At 44.0% G+C, this 22,240-nt stretch overlaps 1 protein-coding gene, 1 long non-coding RNA gene and 1 pseudogene across 6 annotated transcripts in view; 2 read left to right on the plus strand and 1 right to left on the minus strand.

Annotated features, from left to right (window-relative positions):
* Positions 1-2,527: 2,527 nt before the first annotated feature.
* On the plus strand, positions 2,528-2,802 carry LOC123995878. Its single transcript, XR_006831902.1, has 2 exons — positions 2,528-2,696; positions 2,773-2,802. It is a non-coding gene; the product is annotated as an uncharacterized LOC123995878 (long non-coding RNA).
* Positions 2,803-2,818: 16 nt separating this feature from the next.
* Positions 2,819-7,874, plus strand: LOC123995517 (annotated as a pseudogene).
* A 9,675-nt stretch (positions 7,875-17,549) lies between these two features.
* LOC123994838 (lysosomal-associated transmembrane protein 4A-like) overlaps positions 17,550-22,240 on the minus strand; it is a 34,249-nt gene continuing 29,558 nt past the window's right edge. For all 5 annotated transcript variants that reach the window (XM_046297872.1, XM_046297871.1, XM_046297870.1 and 2 more), the window contains one exon: positions 17,550-19,174. In XM_046297872.1, the coding sequence (XP_046153828.1) occupies positions 19,100-19,174 (75 nt within the window). In that variant the 3' untranslated portion in view covers positions 17,550-19,099. The remainder of the gene's footprint in view (positions 19,175-22,240) is intronic.

A 22,240-nucleotide genomic window follows, 5' to 3' on the forward strand; every position in this document is an offset into this window, starting at 1 on the left:
TTAAACTTGGGTCTGTGCAGATAACCAAGAATTTTATGACGTTTGGAATGAGACTAACAAATGTAGTAATGACGATTAATAATTGACTACTATTGATATAAAAGATCTTCAGATCTTTCAGAGTGGATTCTGGAGATAGCCGCTCTGTATAAACTAATGCTTTGTGGTGCCAGAGGATTCATAATGAGTTAGTTATTGCCTGATTTAATTCAATCACGTAATCAATTGACGTTAGGTAATCGATTTGATAAAATAGCAAGTCATCACATTAAGGATACTAAAGACACAACCGTTTCAAAAAATATGGATAAGAATAAGAGATAAAATTAACCTGCTTCATTATTTATTGATGAAGAACAACTCCAATTTCATACATCATTGAAAATGTGTCTCGTCATTCTTAGTTTAGCTACACGGTATAGTTGTTGTGCTTTCGTAAATTCGTTCTGGCTAGCTACAGGCTGGACAATAGAAGGACTTCAAATTCACCCAAGGCTGAAAAACGGCTTAATAAGAACGCTGACTAAGCCGGAACACTAGCGCGAGCCCATAGCAAATGAATGGAATCGAGTAGTTTGCTCGGTTTTACTTTAAGTATATAGTTTGTTTTAATATAGTCCCCATATGTACTTGTCACTTGATGTTGAATAAGGTTATGTTAGCATTGTTGTATCAATTGACCAATGCTTTTAATTTCACTACAGAGAAGGGCGGAACAAGGTGTCACAACCTTCACTCTTCAGCTGATCTACGGCCTGGTCATCTTTCCAGAGTACGCTCCTTTCTCTCACTCTGCCGTTGTGGATGCTGTACTGCTGGACATTGGTATATCTCTGGACTATGCCAGACTACTGTTGAATGGTTTCCTCTCGTTAATGATTGCCCTGAAAGGAAATTGTCAGTGAAAGCCCAACTAGCCATACTGTAGGTTTATCCTATGCGGTCTCTCTACAAAGAAAATTTTAAGCTTGAGAGTATTTGGACCCCGTTGTCTTGTTCCTGATTTGCCAGGATCGTGTTTATTCAGGCCCACCTTTGCAAAACAAGGGCTTCTTCTTGGACTAGTTCAAGTAGTACCTTCCTGTTTTTTGTGCTTAATGAACACAACCATGTTTGTCATTGTAGTGCCACCCTCAGTCACTGGCAACTGTGATCAGGAGAACTTCCACATCATTGTGGACAGGAACCAATATCCCTTTTTCATGGTCTTGGATGGCAAGCGGCTGCTTAACCATGAGCTTGCTCAACAGTATTTAACCTGTTAAGTCGACCCTCTACTTTTTCGAACATTCTGTTAAAAATCGCGCAACATTTCAGCACCCTGCTACTCAGGCCAGGAATATAGTATATGCATATGATTAGTATGTGTGGATAGAAAACACCCAGACGTTTATAAAACTGGTTAAATCACGGCTGTGACTATAACAGAACGTGCGTTTCATCGAAAAGAGCAGGAATATCTGATCACTGAAAATGGAAATAAATATCCATCCGCGACTTCAAGGAATTGTTCAAAGTGAATCGAATTAAATGAGGCCGAGGTTGCAGTGCCTACAGCTTCCACACGTTGTCTAGAGTCTTTTCATTTGATTCGCAATTGGTTCTTGGTCTAACCGAATCCAGGGAATCGATTCCCTCCGGTCTCCGACCGGATGTTTTGGTCGAGCTCTCTCCAAGACATTTTTTCGAAACAGACACCTATAGAATTGACATCGCCTCCTGATGAATTTTATCGCTTATTAACGTGTACTAATACCTAAAGTTGCATTACAAAAGTATTTCGAAGTGTTTTGTGAAAGTTTATCGTCGACTTTTGAATTTTAAAAAATGACCCCTGCGGGTCTTTTGGGGTGTTACATGCTATCAGATAATAGCTTCTCATACTTTCGCCGAAAAGCATTTTAAAATCTGACTTGTTGCCTGGATTCACAACGAGTGTAGCTTTAATTCAATACCCTGCATGTGTATTTTAATGAACGTTTGAGTTTTAACTAATACTATTAGCATTGGGACGCCTGCGTGCCAGGTAGGAGCAAGAGGTTAACAGAGGGCGAGCAGACTTCACCATCACGTTGCCCTTCTCTTCGCCGGACGCAGTGTTTGAGGTACGACGCTCTCCCAAAACATGTTAACCTACATTGCTGCAGCTAGCCTCGCTTTCCTTACCCTATATACAATATTGGACTAATGAACTCTCCCATTGGTTCCCAGTCGGTGCACTCGTCCTCTGTCAGGAGCAGATTGGATGTGGCTCTGAATCCTTACAACATGAACATCAAATACTTTTCCCTGGCTTGCAGCTTCCTCAAAACGCTGACTGGTTGGTTCTCGAACAATCGCTTCCGATAAATAGTCGTTTGACATGGTTACCAAACCTGGGTTCCTTGCAAATACTGTGAGTCTAATAGTGCCAGATGGGCATGGTTTGCACTTTTGGTGCTATTCCATTGGTTCAAGCTCAATTAAGTGTCACAAATACAGAACCCAGGTCTGATAGCTACCTGTCTTTTGCTCCCCCACCTCCAAGAGTGTTTCTCTAATGGAACGATGACTGCGCTGGCGGTGAAGGTGAGTCCGCTCCCGGTCTGAACCCCGGTCAGCTGACCCTGAGCGACCCCGCCTGTGGTCCCACCTACAGCGACTATCGCTTCGCCTACTTCCACTTCACTGTGAACTCCTGTGGCACCACCAGGAAGGTAAAATGACTATTACCTTGAGGTGATACGGACTGTTTGCTTCTGCAGGCTGTAATAAGCAATTCCTCTACTACAGTTTATCAACAATGTCATGCTGTATGAGAACGAAATATCCTTGCCAGATGAACTTGAGGTGAAGCTGAATGCCACGGCGTCTTCAGAGGAGGAATATCAGTAAGTGTATTACGCATCACAATTGTGGCTATTAGCTTTTATAGGGTGTTTTTTTTTTCCTTCACCAATTGCTCAATGCTTTGTATACAGGGAAAATGTGCCTCTACTACCAGTGTGTCCACTCCACTGCTTGAAGGTTAAAGGTTTTTCTTTTTAGGTTAAAGGTTTCCTGCTACTACGTGGCCAACACCACACTCACATTGGCCTTCCTGACCAGGCCGCGTGACCACGAGCCTCTTGCCGAGACTGGGACGGGTTGACTAATGGTCAGAATGAGACTCGCTCAGGGTAAGCGTGCGCAAATTAGAATTTCAACTTGACCCCTAGCCTCTAAAAGAATCTTGGAAGGTCTCCTTTACAAAACCATTCCCAAAAAAATGTAAGCCATATGATATATTACTCTTGTGTTCTGAGATCTACAGGTGTGGCTATGGAGTAACGGTGAGGAGCTGATTTTTTTTTTGGGGGGGTGGTGTTGGCTATAAATGACTTGTGTTCATCGGGGCACAACAGGATATGATAAACGAGCGTTTCTTAATGGACAAGTTCAGATGGTGCCCACTGAACACGACCCCTGGTTGTCTTGTTCTGTGTTCCAGACGCCTCGTAACATGTTCCACCAGGAGGAGGACTATCCAGTGGTGAGGTAACTGAGACAGCCTCTGCACTTTGAGGTGCAGCTGACCACGTCCTCTGACCCCAAGGTAGCGCTGGTGCTTGGCCACTGCTGGGCCACCCTCAACGAGGACCGTGACTCCCGACCCCGGTGGAATCTCATCATTAATGGGTAACATGTTGTTTTTGGGCCTAAACAAGTGTTATTCCACAGGTGTGGTTCCTGAGTAATTAGCAACCTATCATGCTTGGCAGGCCATTTACTTTGGCTACCGTGGCTATGCCCCCATCCATAGGTCCTGAGTGGTCACAATGCTTAAAAAGCCGTGTGCGGTCTGTCACCAGATCGCCACCAAATTTAACACTTATGGGAGATTCTGGCACATACGATCACATGCTGAGTGGTCCCTGCAGCGTACCATTGAAATGGAACGTATGCTGCAACAAACAACTCTAAACCGCGTTGTCTGAAAAGCATCTAAACAATGTTTTGTACTGATGAGAAATAAAGGTCTTCAACTTTATTCCACCTTAAATGTTAACGTTATCATCTAGTTTAAATAACAGGTTGACTTGTTTTACAATGTGATGCGGTACAAGGGAGCCATGTAAATCTAGTTTAGAAAATATGGCATGCCGTTCACTGCGCCCGTTGCCTGAGATCTTAACTTAGTTTGGCCACTTCCGCATGTGACAAATCTTTGTACTTGTTACGGCGTACACATGACAAGTAGTTTACAGTTAACTAATCAAAAAGCCAATTGTTGTCACCTCTCCAAATACAACCGTAGCGCGAAAGCTAAAAAGAGTTGCAAGATATTACCTCCCAAAAATGGATTGAGCTAAGTCCTTGGGGGGGGGTTATTGTGGAGAGGATGATGCAGGAAATATTACTAAGATGGGGGATTTATCAACAGTTTTTCTAAGCTAAATACCCCTGGGAAGGGAGGTCTGATCTGGCAACCCTGAGGTACCATAGTTTACACTCTGCCGTGTTCAAATCAACTAATGACTTGAGTGCATTCAAGACAATGGGGGTACTCCAGTTGAGATACCATAAGTCAGTCGAGTCTGACAGACGCTTACGTGATAACCCGACTGCATTGTATGGCGTTAGCATTAGCTCATATGCAGTACCACCTTCAAAAGTGTTTTACACATGTGTCATTACAATCTAGGCAAGAATCAGAAAGCATGAATAAAATGATAAGTACATTATACTTACGGTACAGTAGAAATGACAACACGCAGAAAATAAGGCACTTTGAAAGGAATGCACGCATGTCCACAGTTATTTGTAAGGGAAGCAATAAATGTGCAAGACCTGTATACCTGATCTGGGGAAGTGCTTGGACTTTCTTTTGAAGGAAAGTTTGTCCGTCTCATTAAATTCTCAAATAGAAATGGTCTGCAACAGTGAAATGGGCTACTTTTGTGAAACTTAGAAAATTAGAAGTTTGAACGGCCTATAGAAAATTAGCAGTTAGTGTGCCTTGGTTTGAGGTCAGCCCGGGTTAACTGTGCACATTTTGGAACGGAGTGCATTCTGACATCACGCGCATAAAATCAACTCCCACTGGGGCGACTGTTGAAGATATTTGGAACTCTCGTGTTAAAAGGTTGTTGGTGTGACCTACCCTTTTTACTCAATGTTATCCTTTTGGTTTGCTACAGTTCCGTGTTCAGCTGAACTGATGGTCAGTCGAATGGAAATGAAGAGCGGCTGGCAAGCTTAGCTTGCCTTTCCGATTGGTTTCATACAACTGCTCTTAACACTGACTGAATACTTGTTGGTTTTGGGTTGAATTCAGGCACAAGTGACGTCTTCTGTTTAAAACAGTTATTGCACTAAACATAAAGGATGGTTCACGTGCCTGTGCAGCATGGATGTTTGAAACGGAATAGGATCAGTTGACAGGATCCCCAGAAGTTGATGCCGCTAGAGGAATGCGCTAATTGGGAGTTGCTAAACATGAACAAATACCACGGTCAAGTGTAGCAGCTTGCTAGCTAATGTTCATTTTTTTTTAATTACTACATTTTTGATTTGGGTGCGCACTTGGCCACATATCGACTCCGCTAGCCTAATTTTTATCTCAAGAATTTAAATTGGGTAACTATTGAAAGATGACTTATTTTTCCTACATTGTAATGGGCTACAATGACTTATGATTATGCACGCTGCAAATTACACTTTATTTTGTGGGTGCCTTTTCAGTATCTGGATACATGTTACACCAAGCAGTGTAGTGAAGCAACTTTATTGGTCAAAACCGTTCATTTGGGGGATCGGGTTTGCAAAATGCTATCAAATCACGCAATTTGACCTTTTTTAATGAAATGGTCGCAAAAACCTAAATTTGGCCATGTGGACACGGGAGTAACTTTGCAGCTGTTTATTAAATCAGATGTCACAGCAGTTTAAAAAACGGGCTGAATGTTTTGTGTATCATAGGAGAAGACACCACATTCACATGGCTGTGCAAGAAATGGGCAGTTCAGATTTGTCACTTCAGCTGCAACTATATCGTTGTGCAAAATCCTGACCATCGTCTGTCGGCTCAAGTGGCTTTGGTGTGGGCGTTTGTTTCTTAATGTAATGTCTTCAGATTTCACAAATCCCTTTTTGCTAATATCTGGGAGTTAAACAGTAAATGATTAACCTCCCAAAGATGCCAATTTTAAAGTAGGCCTAAACTGTCAATGTGTAGGTTACTTTGTATAGTAGAGCTGTGCCCTTCAAATCAACACTGGGGCCCCAGTGTTGAGGATCAGCGGGGTGAAGATGATGATACCGACTGTCTATTTGGCAACTTTGGTTAAACCACGGTCAATTGATCAATATTCAGGTCGCCTGTAGTCTGACCATTCTGGATCATTTAGAATTTTAAGAACCATTTTAGAGGGACATCTCACCTCATGTCAATGTAATTGAATATACATGTTTGACATCCGTCATTTAACAAGCCATTGCAGTAGACCAAAAATAATATTGTTGACAGAAAATAAATGCATTTTTTCTTCAATTAGGCAGCCCAATTTTATGATCTTTAAAAAAAAAGTAAATGTACTAAATCAGATTCATCCAGGTCTGATGGGCCAAAAGATCAGAAATTAAAACCAACAAACCACTGTCGTGATGTGACCTTGAATTATCTGAGGACTGTTTAATTGTTAGCCGACTCTAAATGAATCATGTTAGGATTTGGGGTGCCGAGGAAGCGGTTTTAAAGAGTTACCGTCTCCCGACTTACACTCTAGACGGAAGAAATCTATTACACTGATAAAGTCAACTTATTAACCATGACATTGTATCCTCCTTGCAGCTGCAAAAACCCCAGCCTTATGATTCAGTACCATACAAATTGAATTACTAGCTAAACACACAGGTCCCTAGCAGACTGACACAATATGATGGCTTGTTAAAAGATGTCTCTCCCCCCCCGTTCCATAAGGGACACTTACCGTTGATACATTTTTGAACACAAGAACCAGCACCAGCTTGAAGTAAAAGCATGAATGTATTTATGTTGGATACTGCCGTGGCAAGGTAGGTGATTGGGTCTTCTCTCTGATTGGCTACACAAGGTCACAATGTCGTTGGTTGTTCGTGGCTCCAATGACTAGTCTTGAACAGAACTACAGGATGGATTATCCTTTCATGGAAGATGGGCTAATCAACCCTGTCGCTGGTTCCTCAGTGGGTGATGAGAGTAGGATGGTTTGGATATAGTAGCAGAATGGACCCACTTACGCGTTCAAAAGTGAATACTGAAACAATATTTCTAACATAAGACTGGTCAGAGATTAGCTATAGAAAATGAATGTCATATTGTTTTTTTTTTTTTGTTTTTTGTTTTTTTTTTTTTACTAGAAAGGTGCTCACTCTACAGGTAGGAAGTCTCGAGCCTTTACATTGTGTATATGAAATATGTTTTTTAAAGATATGGTGATTTTTAGTGGGAAAAGCCTGTTAACAAAGATTCCTTTAGTTTATACTGGAGGGGGAGAACCCACTTCTGCTGTAAATTGATCTGATCCTCACAGAACATTCATGACACCGCTACGAGGCGGTTGGGGTTTGCAGCGTTTTCTTGTTCCTAACTTAGTCCCTCTCTCTACACTGGCAGCTGTGAGAACCCCGGTGATCCATACCGTGTGGTCTTCCACCTGGTGGTAGCTGACGCTAGGGTCCACTCCCCCCCCCCCTCAAGTCAAACGCTTTGAGGTCTATATGTTTTCCTTCGCCGAGGATGCGGGTGAGCAGAGTGGCCAGGTTACAATTAATTTTGTGTGTGGAAATCATCCCTTTTTTTCAAAATCTGACACCATCAAATCTTTGATTCCTAGGTCTTTGTCCATTGTGATGTGGTCATCTGGTGTCAGTAGTCCCTCTGGCGGCCCCTGTAGTGGACAATGTGTGAATCAGGACAACCCGAAGAGAGGTTGGTCTTGTGTTATGCTTTTCAGACCCTGGCAGACCATAACTGAACTAATAGATCTCTCTCAACAGGTCAACGACATGTCAAAGACCTCTTTGAGGAGCGTCATTTATATGTTTCTTCTGGATACATTCTTTGGGTGTAATGTCTCTAACATGTCCAATAAAATGTTTTATATAAAACAATCCTAACCATTGGAGCTAACTTAATTGTATCTGATTTGCGTTTAACACCAAGGCGCATGTAGTAGGCTTGTCATCTGACGTGTATTAATCAATATATGTATGTGTGTAGACTGCTCAAAAAAATAAATCGAACACTAAAATAACACATCCTAGATCTGAATGAAATATTCTTAAGTACTTTTTTTCTTTACATAGTTGAATGTGCTGACAACAATCACACAAATGATCAATGGAAATCAAATATATCAACCCATAGTATCAATACCTTCCTCTTGCAAGAACTGCTGACACACTCCAGCCACATGAGGTCTAGCATCGTCTTGCATTAGGAGGAACCCAGGGCTAACCGCACCAACATATGGTCTGAGGATCTCGTCTCGGTGCCTAATGGCAGTCCGGCTACCTCTGGCGAGCACATGGAGGGCTGTGCGGCCCCCCGAAGAAATGCCACCCCACACCATGACTGACCCACCGCCAAACCGGCCATGCTGGAGGATGTTGCAGAGCGTTCTCCACGGCGTCTCCAGACTCTGTCACATGTGCTCAGTGTGAACCTGCTTTCATCTGTGAAGGGCACAGGGCACCAGTGGCAAATTTGCCAATCTTGGTGTTCTCTGGCAAATGCCAAAAGTCCTGCACGGTGTTGGGCTGTAAGCGCAATCCCCACCTGTGGACGTCGGGCCCTCATACCATCCTCATGGAGTCTGTGTCTGACCATGCACATTTGTGGCCTGCTGGAGGTCATTTTGCAGGGCTCTGGCAGTGCTCCGGCAGTGCTCCTCCTTGCACAAAGGCGGAGGTAGCGGTCCTGCTGCTGGGTTGTTGGCCTCCTACGGCCTCCTCCACATCTCCTGATGTACTGGCCTGTCTCCTGGTAGCGCCTCCATGCTCTGGACACTACACTGACACACAGCAAACCTTCTTGCCACAGCTCGCATTGATGTCCCATCCTGGATGAGCTGCACTACCTGAGCCACTTGTGTGGGTTGTAGACTCAGTCTCATGCTACCATGAGAGTGAAAGCACCGCCAGCATTCAAGTGACCAAATCATCAGCCAGGAAGCATAGGAACTCAGGTGTCTGTGGTTACCAACTGCAGAACCACTCCTTTATTGGGGGTGTCTTGCTAATTGCCTAATTTCCACCTGTTGTCTATTCCATTTGCACAATAGCATGTGAAATGTATTGTCAATCAAGTAGACAGTTTGAGTGGACAGTTTGATTTCACAGAAGTGTGATTGACTTGGAGTTACATTGTGTTAAGTGTTTCCTTTATTTTTTTGAGCAGTGTATATCCCCTGCTTTTTTCAGAACATTCAATTGTGTGGGTAGATGTGGAAAGGTGCTGGAGGGGGGGTTCACTTATTTCGGCTATAAGACACTACTTTAAGTCCATTTCTCAGCTAATAGCCCATCCTGCTACGCTTGTGAAAAGCTAATAGTTTTTCCCTTTTCCACATGTTAAATGTTCCATTTGATAAAGTGGTTTTAGCCTTAATCGGTTAACCCCAATTCATATATTTAGGCACAGTCCATAGTGTGCTGGGCTAGAATGTTGAGGGTTCGAAACCTGCTCCCTGCTTGTTTCATTACGTTATTGTGCCGGTCTCAGAGCAAATAGCCTGGATTGTTAATCCCATCTCCTTCCTCAGTCTTCCACGCATCATTTTCCACCTGTGTGGCTCGCTTGTGGGCGTGCTGGCAGGATATGGCAGGATCTTCAGTTCTGCATCAAGAATTCAGCATAGCAAGTTTGTATGAAGGTCTGGTTATTCACAGGCAAATAGTAGTATGCTCTAAACCGCTCTGGTGACAAACAAACTTTGCTGCCATTTTTTCCATCGTCCGCATGGCTAGGAGAACCTCCTCAGATTAATGCAGATGAAGGGAGTTAGATATGCATAGGAAGTGTAGTGTACTGTCTTTCTGTATATATGAATTACAAATCATCCTTTGCTTAAATCATGTTTCTAGACTATTGCATAGTTACAATGTGTAATCATTGTCCTATGAGCAGGAGTGGTGAACACTAAAGTGTATAATTGTAATGCAGACATGGCATCATTCAAAGAATGGAGTGTGATGCACTTGGTATTGGATATGACTGAAAAAAAGAACTTGACAAAATACACACAATTGTTTCTCTACGTTAACTAGCATATTGTTCTCAATCATATATTTTTACCTTGACTCGTTATGTTATAATTACTTTCTTCCGTAAAGATGGCTGACGCGAATGTAAGTCAACCGGGACGGGTGGGTCGTGTCAAATTTGTAATTGGAACCACTCGATATGATTGGTCATAAAAACCCTGGGACCCAAAGAGCACTCGTTATGCATAACTCCCCTTTGCTATGGTCTGGAGCAATGAAGCTGTGACGCTGGGTACCTCTAAGTCCCACGGTGTAAGCTCGCAAGGAGGAACCACTGTAGGAACCACAGTATGTATGGCTGGGGGCAGGATTGAGTAGCTTGGATGAATAAGGTGCCCGGAGTAAACTGCCTGCTACTCCGGCTCAGAAGCTAAGATATGCATATTATTAGTAGATTGGGATAGAAAACACAATAAACCCTCCTCCTCACAGCTTCTTATGTCCCTTAATGTTGATGTGGTTGTTACTGACAAAAAGCATATGACTGAGCTCCTTTAATCACCACTTCATTAAGTCAGGATTCCTCTTTGACTCAGCCATGCCTCCTTGCCTGTCCAACGTTTCCTCATCTCCCACTCCCACTATTCCCGATGCTCTTCCCTTTTTTTCCCCTTCCCCACTACAAAGTTTGTCCCCACAGGCATTCACTGAGTCTGAGATGCTACAAGAGTTCCTGAAACTTTATACCAAAAAAACATCTGGGTCAGAGAGAGAGAATGAACTGTTCCTTAAAGTAACTAACTTTGGCTTTCCGGATAGCCCAACTACACTTATTTATCATTTGCTTGAATGAGAGCCAATCTGCCCGAGTATGCGTGGGCCGAGCCTTTTGCCAAATGCAATTCTTGAGGTAAGATCACAGTCAAACCAGGGGCTGAACCCGTTTTTAAATATTTTCTTTATGGTGTGATTGTTAACAATACCACTGAAAATATCAAAAAAGGTAGAAGCATCTTCGACAGAAGGGATCAAACTGATTCTATACAATTTATACACTGCAAAATTACTGCAGTAAAAAGTCATTTTGGACAGAATTTGCAGAATACTGCAGTTATACTTCACTCTGACTATAATCTTTTTTCAGAAGGGATGTGGTAGCTAACTAGCTTACTTGTTTACAAATTGGTGAATGTGCTAAAAAGCTACCTAGCTAAACTCAGCAAAAAGTCCCCTTTTTCAGGATCTTTCAAAGATCATTCATAAAAATCCAAATAACTTAACAGATCTTCATTGTAAAGGGTTTAAACACTGTTTTCCATGCTTGTACAATGAACCATAAACAATTGATGAACATGCACCCGTGGAACGGTCGTTAAGAGACGGTACAGACGGTAGGCAATCCTCGGGTCGACTCTTTTTTTTCTGTATATATCAATGATGTTGCTCTTGCTGCGGGCGATTCCCTGATCCACCTCTACGCAGACGACACCATTCTATATACTTCCGGCCCGTCCTTGGACACTGTGCTATCTAACCTCCAAACGAGCTTCAATGCCATACAACACTCCTTCCGTGGCCTCCAACTGCTCTTAAACGCTAGTAAAACCAAATGCATGCTTTTCAACCGTTCGCTGCCTGCACCCGCACGCCTGACCAGCATCACCACCCTGGATGGTTCCAACCTTGAATATGTGGACATCTATAAGTACCTAGGTGTCTGGCTAGACTGTAAACTCTCCTTCCAGACTCATATCAAACATCTCCAATCGACAATCAAATCAAGAGTCTGCTTTCTATTCCTTCACTCACGCCGCCAAACTTACCCTAGTAAAACTGACTATCCTACCGATCCTCGACTTCGGCGATGTCATCTACAAAATTGCTTCCAACAATCTACTCAGCAAACTGGATGCAGTTTATCACAGTGCCATCCGTTTTGTCACTAAAGCACCTTATACCACCCACCACTGCGACTTGTACGCCCTAGTCGGCTGGCCCTCGCTACATATTCGTCGCCAGACCCACTGGCTCCAGGTCATCTACAAGTCAAATAAATTCAAATTTCATTTGTCACATACACATGGTGTTGTTAATGCGAGTGTAGCAAAATGCTTGTGCTTCTAGTTCCGACAATGCAGTGATAACCAACAAGTAATCTAACTAACAATTCCAAAACTACTGTCTCATACACAGTGTAAGGGGATAAAGAATATGTACATAAGGATATATGAATGAGTGATGGTACAGAGCAGCATACAGTAGATGGTATCGAGTACAGTATATACATATGAGATGAGTATGTAGACAAAGTAAACAAAGTGGCATAGTTAAAGTGGCTAGTGATACATGTATTACATAAGGATGCAGTCGATGATGTAGAGTACAGTATATACGTATGCATGTGAGATGAATAATGTAGGGTAAGTAACATTGAATAATGTAGGGTAAGTAACATTATATAAGGTAGCATTGTTTAACGTGGCTAGTGATATATTTACATAATTTCCCATCAATTCCCATTATTAAAGTGGCCGGAGTTTGGTCAGTGTCAATGACAGTGTGTTGGCAGCAGCCACTCAATGTTAGTGGTGGCTGTTTAACAGTCTGATGGCCTTGAGATAGAAGCAGTTTTTCAGTCTCTCGGTCCCAGCTTTGATGCACCTGTACTGACCTCGCCTTCTGGATGATAGCGGGGTGAACAGGCAGTGGTTCGGGTGGTTGATGTCCTTGATGATCTTTATGGCCTTCCTGTAACATCGGGTGGTGTAGGTGTCCTGGAGGGCAGGTAGTTTGCCCCCGGTGATGCGTTGTGCAGACCTCACTACCCTCTGGAGAGCCTTACGGTTGAGGGCGGAGCAGTTGCCGTACCAGGCGGTGATACAGCCCGCCAGGATGCTCTCGATTGTGCATCGGTAGAAGTTTGAGAGTGCTTTTGGTGACAAGCCGAATTTCTTCAGCCTCCTGAGGTTGAAGAGGCGCTGCTGCGCCTTCTTAACGACGCTGTCAATGTGAGTGGACCAATTCAGTTTGTCTGTGATGTGTATGCCGAGGAACTTAAAACTTGCTACCCTCTCCACTACTGTTCCATCGATGTGGATAGGGGGGTGTTCCCTCTGCTGTTTCCTGAAGTCCACAATCATCTCCTTAGTTTTGTTGACGTTGAGTGTGAGGTTATTTTCCTGACACCACACTCCGAGGGCCCTCACCTCCTCCCTGTAGGCCGTCTCGTTGTTGGTAATCAAGCCTACCACTGTTGTGTCGTCCGCAAACTTGATGATTGAGTTGGAGGCGTGCGTGGCCACGCAGTCGTGGGTGAACAGGGAGTACAGGAGAGGGCTCAGAACGCACCCTTGTGGGGCCCCCGTGTTGAGGATCAGCGGGGAGGAGATGTTGTTGCCTACCCTCACCACCTGGGGGCGGCCCGTCAGGAAGTCCAGTACCCAGTTGCACAGGGCGGGGACGAGACCCAGGGTCTCGAGCTTGATGACGAGCTTGGAGGGTACTATGGTGTTGAATGCCGAGCTGTAGTCGATGAACAGCATTCTCACATAGGTATTCCTCTTGTCCAGGTGGGTTAGGGCAGTGTGCAGTGTGGTTGAGATTGCATCGTCTGTGGACCTATTTGGGCGGTAAGCAAATTGGAGTGGGTCTAGGGTGTCAGGTAGGGTGGAGGTGATATGGTCCTTGACTACATTGACTAGTCTCTCAAAGCACTTCATGATGACGGAAGTGAGTGCTACGGGGCGGTAGTCGTTTAGCTCAGTTACCTTAGCTTTCTTGGGAACAGGAACAATGGTGGCCCTCTTGAAGCATGTGGGAACAGCAGACTGGTATAGGGATTGATTGAATATGTCCGTAAACACACCGGCCAGCTGGTCTGTGCATGCTCTGAGGGCGCGGCTGGAGATGCCGTCTGGGCCTGCAGCCTTGCGAGGGTTAACACGTTTAAATGTCTTACTCACCTTATTTTATTTATTATTATTTTTTACCTCGGCTGCAGTGAAGGAGAGACCGCATGTTTTCGTTGCAGGCCATGTCAGTGGCACTGTGTTGTCCTCAAAGTGGGCAAAAAAGTTATTTAGTCTGCCTGGGAGCAAGACATCCTGGTCCGTGACTGGGCTGGGTTTCTTCTTGTAGTCCGTGATTGACTGTAGACCCTGCCACATGCCTCTTGTGTCTGAGCCATTGAATTGAGATTCCACTTTGTCTCTGTACTGGTGCTTAGCTTGTTTAATAGCCTTGCGGAGGGAATAGCTGCATTGTTTATATTCGGACATGTTACCCGACACCTTGCCCTGATTAAAAGCAGTGGTTCGCGCTTTCAGTTTCACGCGAATGCTGCCATCAATCCACGGTTTCTGGTTAGGGAATGTTTTTATCGTTGCTATGGGAACGACATCTTCGACGCACGTTCTAATGAACTCGCACACCGAATCAGCGTATTCGTCAATATTTTTATCTGACGCAATACGAAACATGTCCCAGTCCACGTGATGGAAGCAGTCTTGGAGTGTGGAGTCAGCTTGGTCTGACCAGCGTTGGACAGACCTCAGCGTGGGAGCCTCTTGTTTTAGTTTCTGCCTGTAGGCAGGGATCAGCAAAATGGAGTCGTGGTCAGTTTTTCCGAAAGGGGGGCGGGGCAGGGCCTTATATGCGTCGCGGAAGTTAGAGTAACAATGATCCAAGGTTTTACCACCCCTGGTTGCGCAATCGATATGCAGTCCATGCTAGGTAAAGCTCCGCCTTATCTCAGTTCACTGGTCACGATGGCAACACCCATCCGTAGCACGCGCTCCAGCAGGTGTATCTCACTGATCATCCCTAAAGCCAACACCTCATTTGGCCGCCTTTTGTTCCAGTTCTCTGCTGCCTGTGAACGAATTGCAAAAATCGCTGAAGTTGGAGACTTAACTCCCTCACCAACTTCAAACATCTGCTATCTGAGCAGCTAACCGATCGCTGCAGCTGTACATAGTCTATCGGCAAATAGCCCACCCATTTTTACCTACCTCATCCCCATACTGTTTTTATTTATTTACTCTTCTGCTCTTTTGCACACCAATATCTCCACCTGTACATGACCATCTGATCATTTATCACTCCAGTGTTCATCTGCAAAATTGTAATTATTCGCCTACCTCATGCCTTTTGCACACAATGTATATAGACTTGTTTACTCCATGTGTAACTGTGTTGTCTGCTCACACTGCTATGCTTTATCTTGGCCAGGTCGCAGTTGCAAATGAGAACTTGTTCTCAACTAGCCTACCTGGTTAAATAAAGGTGAAATAAAATTTAAAAAATTTAATTTAAGGTCAAAGTTATGAAAATGTAGGACACTATAAAAAGGCCTTTCTACAGACTCTGAAAAACACTAAAAGAAAGATGCCCAGCGTCCCTGCTCATCTGTGTGAATGTGCCTTAGGCATGCTGCAAGGAGGCATTAGGACTGCGGCAAGTGCCGTACTGTACTGTGAAACGCCGAAGACAGCGCTACAGGGAGACAGGACGGACAGCTGATTGTCCTCGCAGTAGCAGGCCACGTGTAACACCTGCACAATCCCTCCATCAGTGCTCAGATTGTTCACAATAGGCTGGACTGAGGGATTGTAGGCCTGTTGTAAAGCAGGTCCTCACCAGACATCACTGGCAACAACGTTGCCTATGGGCACAGACCCACCGTAGCTGGACCAGACAGGACTGGCAAAAAGTGCTCTTCACTGACGAGTCGTGGTCGGATTCGCGTTTATCGTCGATGGAATGAGCGTTACACCAAGGCCTGTACTCTAGAGTGGGATCGATTTGGAGGTGGAGGGTCCGTCATGGTCTGGGGCGGTGTGTCACAGCATTATCTGATTGAGCTGTCATTGCAGGCGATCTCAACGCTGTGCTTTAAAAGGAAGACCTCCTCCCACATGTGGTACCCTTCCTGCAGGCTCATCCTGACATGGCCCTCCAGCATGACAACGCCACCAGTCATACCGCTCATTCTGTGTGATTTCCTGCAAGACAGAATTGTCAGTGTTCTGCCATAGCCAGTGAAGAGCCCGGATCTCAATCACATTGAGCACATCTGGGACGTGTTGGATCGGAGGGTGAGGGCTAGGGCAATTCCCCCAAAAAATGTCCGGGAACTTGCAGGTGCCTTGGTGGAAGAGTGGGGTAACATCTCACAGCAAGAACTGGCAAATCTGGTGTAGTCCATGATATGCACTGCAGTACTTAATGCAGCTGGTGGCCACACCAGATACTGACTAACTTTTACCCCCCCCCCACTTTCATTCAGGGACACATTATTCAATTTCTGTTAGTCACGTCTGTGGAACTTGTTCAGTTTGTCTCATGTTTCAACAACTATGGTCATACAAATATTTATACAGTTTGCTGAAAATCAACAGTTGACAGTGGGAGGACATTTATTTTTTTGCTGAATTAGTTGACTGCTGTTGCTAGCCAAAAAGGACTTGTTTTGAAAGTTGGGTCATCTTATCCTTTAAGGCTTTAAATGTGTTCTTAAACTATGATTTTGAACATTCAAAGCAACTGCGAAATGTCCATAGCAACTGGGAAACGTCCATGCAAGCATTGTCACCTTACCTTGCTAAATTACTGGTTGTCACACTCTTCGTTCTATCACAATCAGCATTCACCATTGCACCGACACCTGTCTTTACTATAACAACTAGTGTAGACATGTCAGCAAATAACTGTCTTCACACACACAAAACCGATTTGGAAAACAACTTGAGCATTACTGCCTGCAGTGTAAACAAGGCTTTAGAGCACAGCTTGCAATTCAAATGATAATTTTCATAATTTACTGACATGAGATGACGCCAGATCTATTATTCAGGACAGAGAAGCTGCCTCCAAATAGTGCCTTGCGAAAGTATTCGGCCCCCTTGAACTTTGCAACCTTTTGCCACATTTCAGGCTTCAAACATAAAGATATAAAACTGTATTTTGTGAAGAATCAACAACAATTGGGACACAATCATGAAGTGGAACGACATTTATTGGATGTTTTAAACTTTTTTAACAAATCAAAAACTGAAAAATTGGTCGCAAAGTTCAAAAGGTCGCAAAGTTCAAGGGGGACGAATACTTTCACAAGGCGCACTATTTTAATACTGCATGTCATTCTGTAGGCCAGACTCAACACTCCAGCGGCGTCCACTACTACCGTATGCTACATCCAAGAAAGAACTCTTCGGTATGCTTCATCCAAGAAATAGAGTATGTTTCATATAAATCCAGATTGAGTACAGAACGAAATAAATCCAAAAAGTAATGACATTTCTTTGCTCATATCAGGTAAAAAGAATAGATACTGTTCAGTCAGGTGATGAAAACAAATGTTTATTGAATGTGTTTTTCACAAGGATCAAAACAACGTAAAAAAGGCAGAAAGAGTAGCATGCATCCACCACTGTTCACAAAACTAGCCATTTATTCCCTCCACTTTCCTGATAAGGCATCTCTCTCCTTAAACAGGACAATCCATTCCAAAACCAACATTTATCAGATGTTTCCAGACCTCCAAAGTGGACCTTTGAGACAATAAGACTCATCTTGACAACTTTTGTCTGAAATCTGACAAACTTTGGTTTTGGAGTGTACTTTCCCTTTAACCAGCAGCATAATTCAATAGCTTAACTAAGCTAACAACGCAGGGTCACACAGAAGGCGGCGGTGGATAATGGAAATGGCACACAGGTGGCGGATTAACTGATGGACATCCAAGGCTAAATAAATAAAGGGACGAAGAGATAAAAACTGCTACAGATGTCCCCGTCAAACTCTGGACAAAAAAAACAGATTCAACGATAAGATAAGAGATCATAAGTGGATTGTCTTAAGAATGTTTTTTTTTTTTTTTTTTAGAGTCACACAATATCAAATCTATAAGGATGGTGTTTATTCTAAAGAAGAACTAACTGTTGATAGGCATTCAAGCGATTGTACTTTCACTAATATATATTTTTTACTAAGACATCAAAAAGATGGGGGGGGGGGGTGAGATCGGAAAGCTTTCATCGCTTTATACATTTCACGTTATCCAATGGCAGACTACTTGATCTGCCCCTCCACTCTCCTTTCACCTATCTACAATATTATGGGGTCTGGGTTTGAATGATGCAGGGCCTTTGAAAGTTCCAATGCAGCTGTTTTTATCTAAATATGAAATCATTTCTGGGTAACAATTAAGCACCTTAAAAGTAGTTGTTTTTGACCATTTAATTGAAAACAAAAAACTGCTTCTCAGCAAAGAGCAATTTCCCAAGCAAGAATTTTGCTAGGACTGTTGGAATGGTCTGAGTGGAGAACTGAACATTTACCTCTTAAGGCAAAGAAGTTTGGGACTCTTTCCTTAGTGGTCTATTAACTAATTTACTACATGGTGATGTCACCATGGAAGGCCAAAACTCCATCCCACCAAAACAGGCGCGCTTTTCAAACAGCTCTTACACTAAAAGGGCCAAATATTACACCATTTAACCACTTGCCCCCAAAACACACAAATATTGGACTATAATTTGTGCCTTCCTGTACTATAATCATTCTAAAAATGTTATTCAACTGAGCCATTTATACTTTGTTAGTATTATTCTTTTATTGTTTCTTATTATTGTTGCATTGTCGAGAAGGAACCTGTAAGGAAGCATTCCGTGTATCACATACATACAACCAATACAACTTGAAACTTGAAGGGCCTTATAATTTTCACAGTATTATTCCAACCTCAGTGTAGAAATGTATATAAAAACAGGGAAATCACATTTTTGACTGCACTGGGCCTTTAAAGATTATCCCTCTCTAGAAATGCACTGCTGGGTTAAAAATGGCGAGCTGTGGGAGGCCACACACACACACACACACACGAGGGGGGTCTTCAGGCAGGCATGTAGGGGGGAGGGGGCTCTTTCACTGGCATCTTCATTGCCATCTCGTAGGTGGGCAGGATGTACTGAGGAGAGAGAGAAAAGTTCATTAAACAATAAATAAATTTAGAAATATAGCCAACTTCGCAGTGTGAAAGGACCAGAGATGGACATGAATCATATTTGATAATGCTATAATGTCTCTTAAACTATCTGGGAAGGAGACTGGGTGTACTGTATCAGTAACGCTCAATATATTATGACGTTATTAAGTGTTTTCCAGATTACAGAGACTAATTTACAGTCGGCTACTTTGTCCACTTTTCAACTCCCTAGTCAGAAAGACTGCAGAGCCCTCTTCCACTAGAATGAACAAAATGCACTTTCTAGCAATCTATTGATATAGTACAGGCGCCTGGTCAGTCACAAAGTGAACGATAACAGAGAAACACTGCTGGTTTGGCAGTCATCTGTCCCACCTCTTTGTAACTTTGGGTGTGTGATGTGTACGCTGTGGTTCCAGTCATATTTCTTTACACAGAGGGAGATAGAATGAATTCACGCACATCCCATATAATGTGGTAAAGGTAAGTCAACATTCACTCTGCCCATTGTTTTCAGACACATTTATTTTATTCTGCAGGCAGGGTCCGACATCATTGATGGACCACTGACCCAGGGCAAGTAAAAATGTGTGTGGGGCCAGAGGATCTCGTCAGTCACTGGCCTGACAGAGACAGTAACTTCGCATTCCAGTTCAACATTTACCTGCTCAGTCGCAGTCTACCATCGAAGACTACACACGTCATGCTATTTGTATTTGAGAAATATGATGGCCATTCATTCAAGCACCACCACGCTCCCACGAGTCACATCAAGCAGTAGCATTTGTCTTGGAAAGCCTACTGTACTGTCTACTCTTTTGGAAATAGTGTCCTATTTTAAAATCTTCACAAAATGACCATTTAGAAACAAAAATGAATGCAATTAATAGAATGCATTTCTAAACAATGGAGTAATGACTTGCATTGCTAAATTATATTACACAGATGTTTAATACACAATAACCAAATGTAGCCTATTAATAGCTGAATATAGAGAGAAAGCATGCCAACCTATAGGCCCCTGTATGTCCACAATGCATTTAAGAACTACACCATGTTCGGGCCAGTAGATCACCACTCCGGGCCAGTGAGAAGTGAACGTTGCACCCTGGCTAGTTTCACATGCAGCCACGGATTAGTGGCGCATAGGCCAATTACTGTGCTTTGATTGACAAACAGCAAGCTTGGCTAGTCTTTAAAAGGTGTCGAACTGACTCAAAGTTAATCTCATACAGTACCAGTCAAAAGTTGACACCTACTCATCCAAGGGTTTCTTTTCCTTCTACTATTTTCTACATTGTAGAATAAAAGTGATGAAATAACACATGGAATCATGCACTAACCAAACAAGTGTTTAAACAAATCAAAAAGGTGTGCCTTGGAAAGAAATTCCACAAAATTATTTTTAACGCATTTGAGCCAACAAGGTAGGGGTAGTATACAGAAGATAGCCCTATTTTGGTAAAATACCAAGTCCATATTATGGCAAGAACAGCTTAAATAAGCAAAGAGAAACAACAGTCATTACTTTAAAAGTTTTTGACATACCTTCACGTCTTAAAGTTTCTTCAAGTGCAGTCGCAAAAACCATAAAGCGCGATGAAACTAGTTCTCATGAGGACTGTCTCTTTCTCCCCTCTCTCTCAGATGAAATCTCGCGTCTTGTGACGGCCGGCCGCCCAACAACCTGCCCGCTTGACCCTATCCCCTCCTCTCTTCTCCAGACCATTTCCGGAGACCTTCTCCCTTACCTCACCTCGCTCATCAACTCATCCCTGACCGCTGGCTACGTCCCTTCCGTCTTCAAGAGAGCGAGAGTTGCACCCCTTCTGAAAAAACCTACACTCGATCCCTCCGATGTCAACAATTACAGACCAGTATCCCTTCTTTCTTTTCTCTCCAAAACTCTTGAACGTGCCGTCCTTGGCCAGCTCTCCCGCTATCTCTCTCTGAATGACCTTCTTGATCCAAATCAGTCAGGTTTCAAGACTAGTCATTCAACTGAGACTGCTCTCCTCTGTATCACGGAGGCGCTCCGCACTGCTAAAGCTAACTCTCTCTCCTCTGCTCTCATCCTTCTAGATCTGTCGGCTGCCTTCGATACTGTGAACCATCAGATCCTCCTCTCCACCCTCTCCGAGTTGGACATCTCCGGCGCGGCCCACGCTTGGATTGCGTCCTACCTGACAGGTCGCTCCTACCAGGTGGCGTGGCGAGAATCTGTCTCCTCACCACGCGCTCTCACCACTGGTGTCCCCCAGGGCTCTGTTCTTGGCCCTCTCCTATTCTCGCTATACACCAAGTCACTTGGCTCTGTCATAACCTCACATGGTCTCTCTTATCATTGCTATGCAGACGACACACAATTAATCTTCTCCTTTCCCCCTTCTGATGACCAGGTGGCGAATCGCATCTCTGCATGTCTGGCAGACATATCAGTGTGGATGACGGATCACCACCTCAAGCTGAACCTCGGCAAGACGGAGCTGCTCTTCCTCCCGGGGAAGGACTGCCCGTTCCATGATCTCGCCATCACGGTTGACAACTCCATTGTGTCCTCCTCCCAGAGCGCCAAGAACCTTGGCGTGATCCTGGACAACACCCTGTCGTTCTCAACCAACATCAAGGCGGTGGCCCGTTCCTGTAGGTTCATGCTCTACAACATCCGCAGAGTACGACCCTGCCTCACACAGGAAGCGCGCAGGTCCTAATCCAGGCACTTGTCATCTCCCGTCTGGATTACTGCAACTCGCTGTTGGCTGGGCTCCCTGCCTGTGCCATTAAACCCCTTCAACTCATCCAGAACGCCGCAGCCCGTCTGGTGTTCAACCTTCCCAAGTTCTCTCACGTCACCCCGCTCCTCCGTTCTCTCCACTGGCTTCCAGTTGAAGCTCGCATCCGCTACAAGACCATGGTGCTTGCCTACGGAGCTGTGAGGGGAACGGCACCTCAGTACCTCCAGGCTCTGATCAGGCCCTACACCCAAACAAGGGCACTGCGTTCATCCACCTCTGGCCTGCTCGCCTCCCTACCACTGAGGAAGTACAG

Source organism: Oncorhynchus gorbuscha, linkage group LG14 (assembly GCF_021184085.1).
Source record: "Oncorhynchus gorbuscha isolate QuinsamMale2020 ecotype Even-year linkage group LG14, OgorEven_v1.0, whole genome shotgun sequence".
In the NCBI taxonomy this organism is placed as follows: Eukaryota; Metazoa; Chordata; class Actinopteri; order Salmoniformes; family Salmonidae; genus Oncorhynchus; species Oncorhynchus gorbuscha.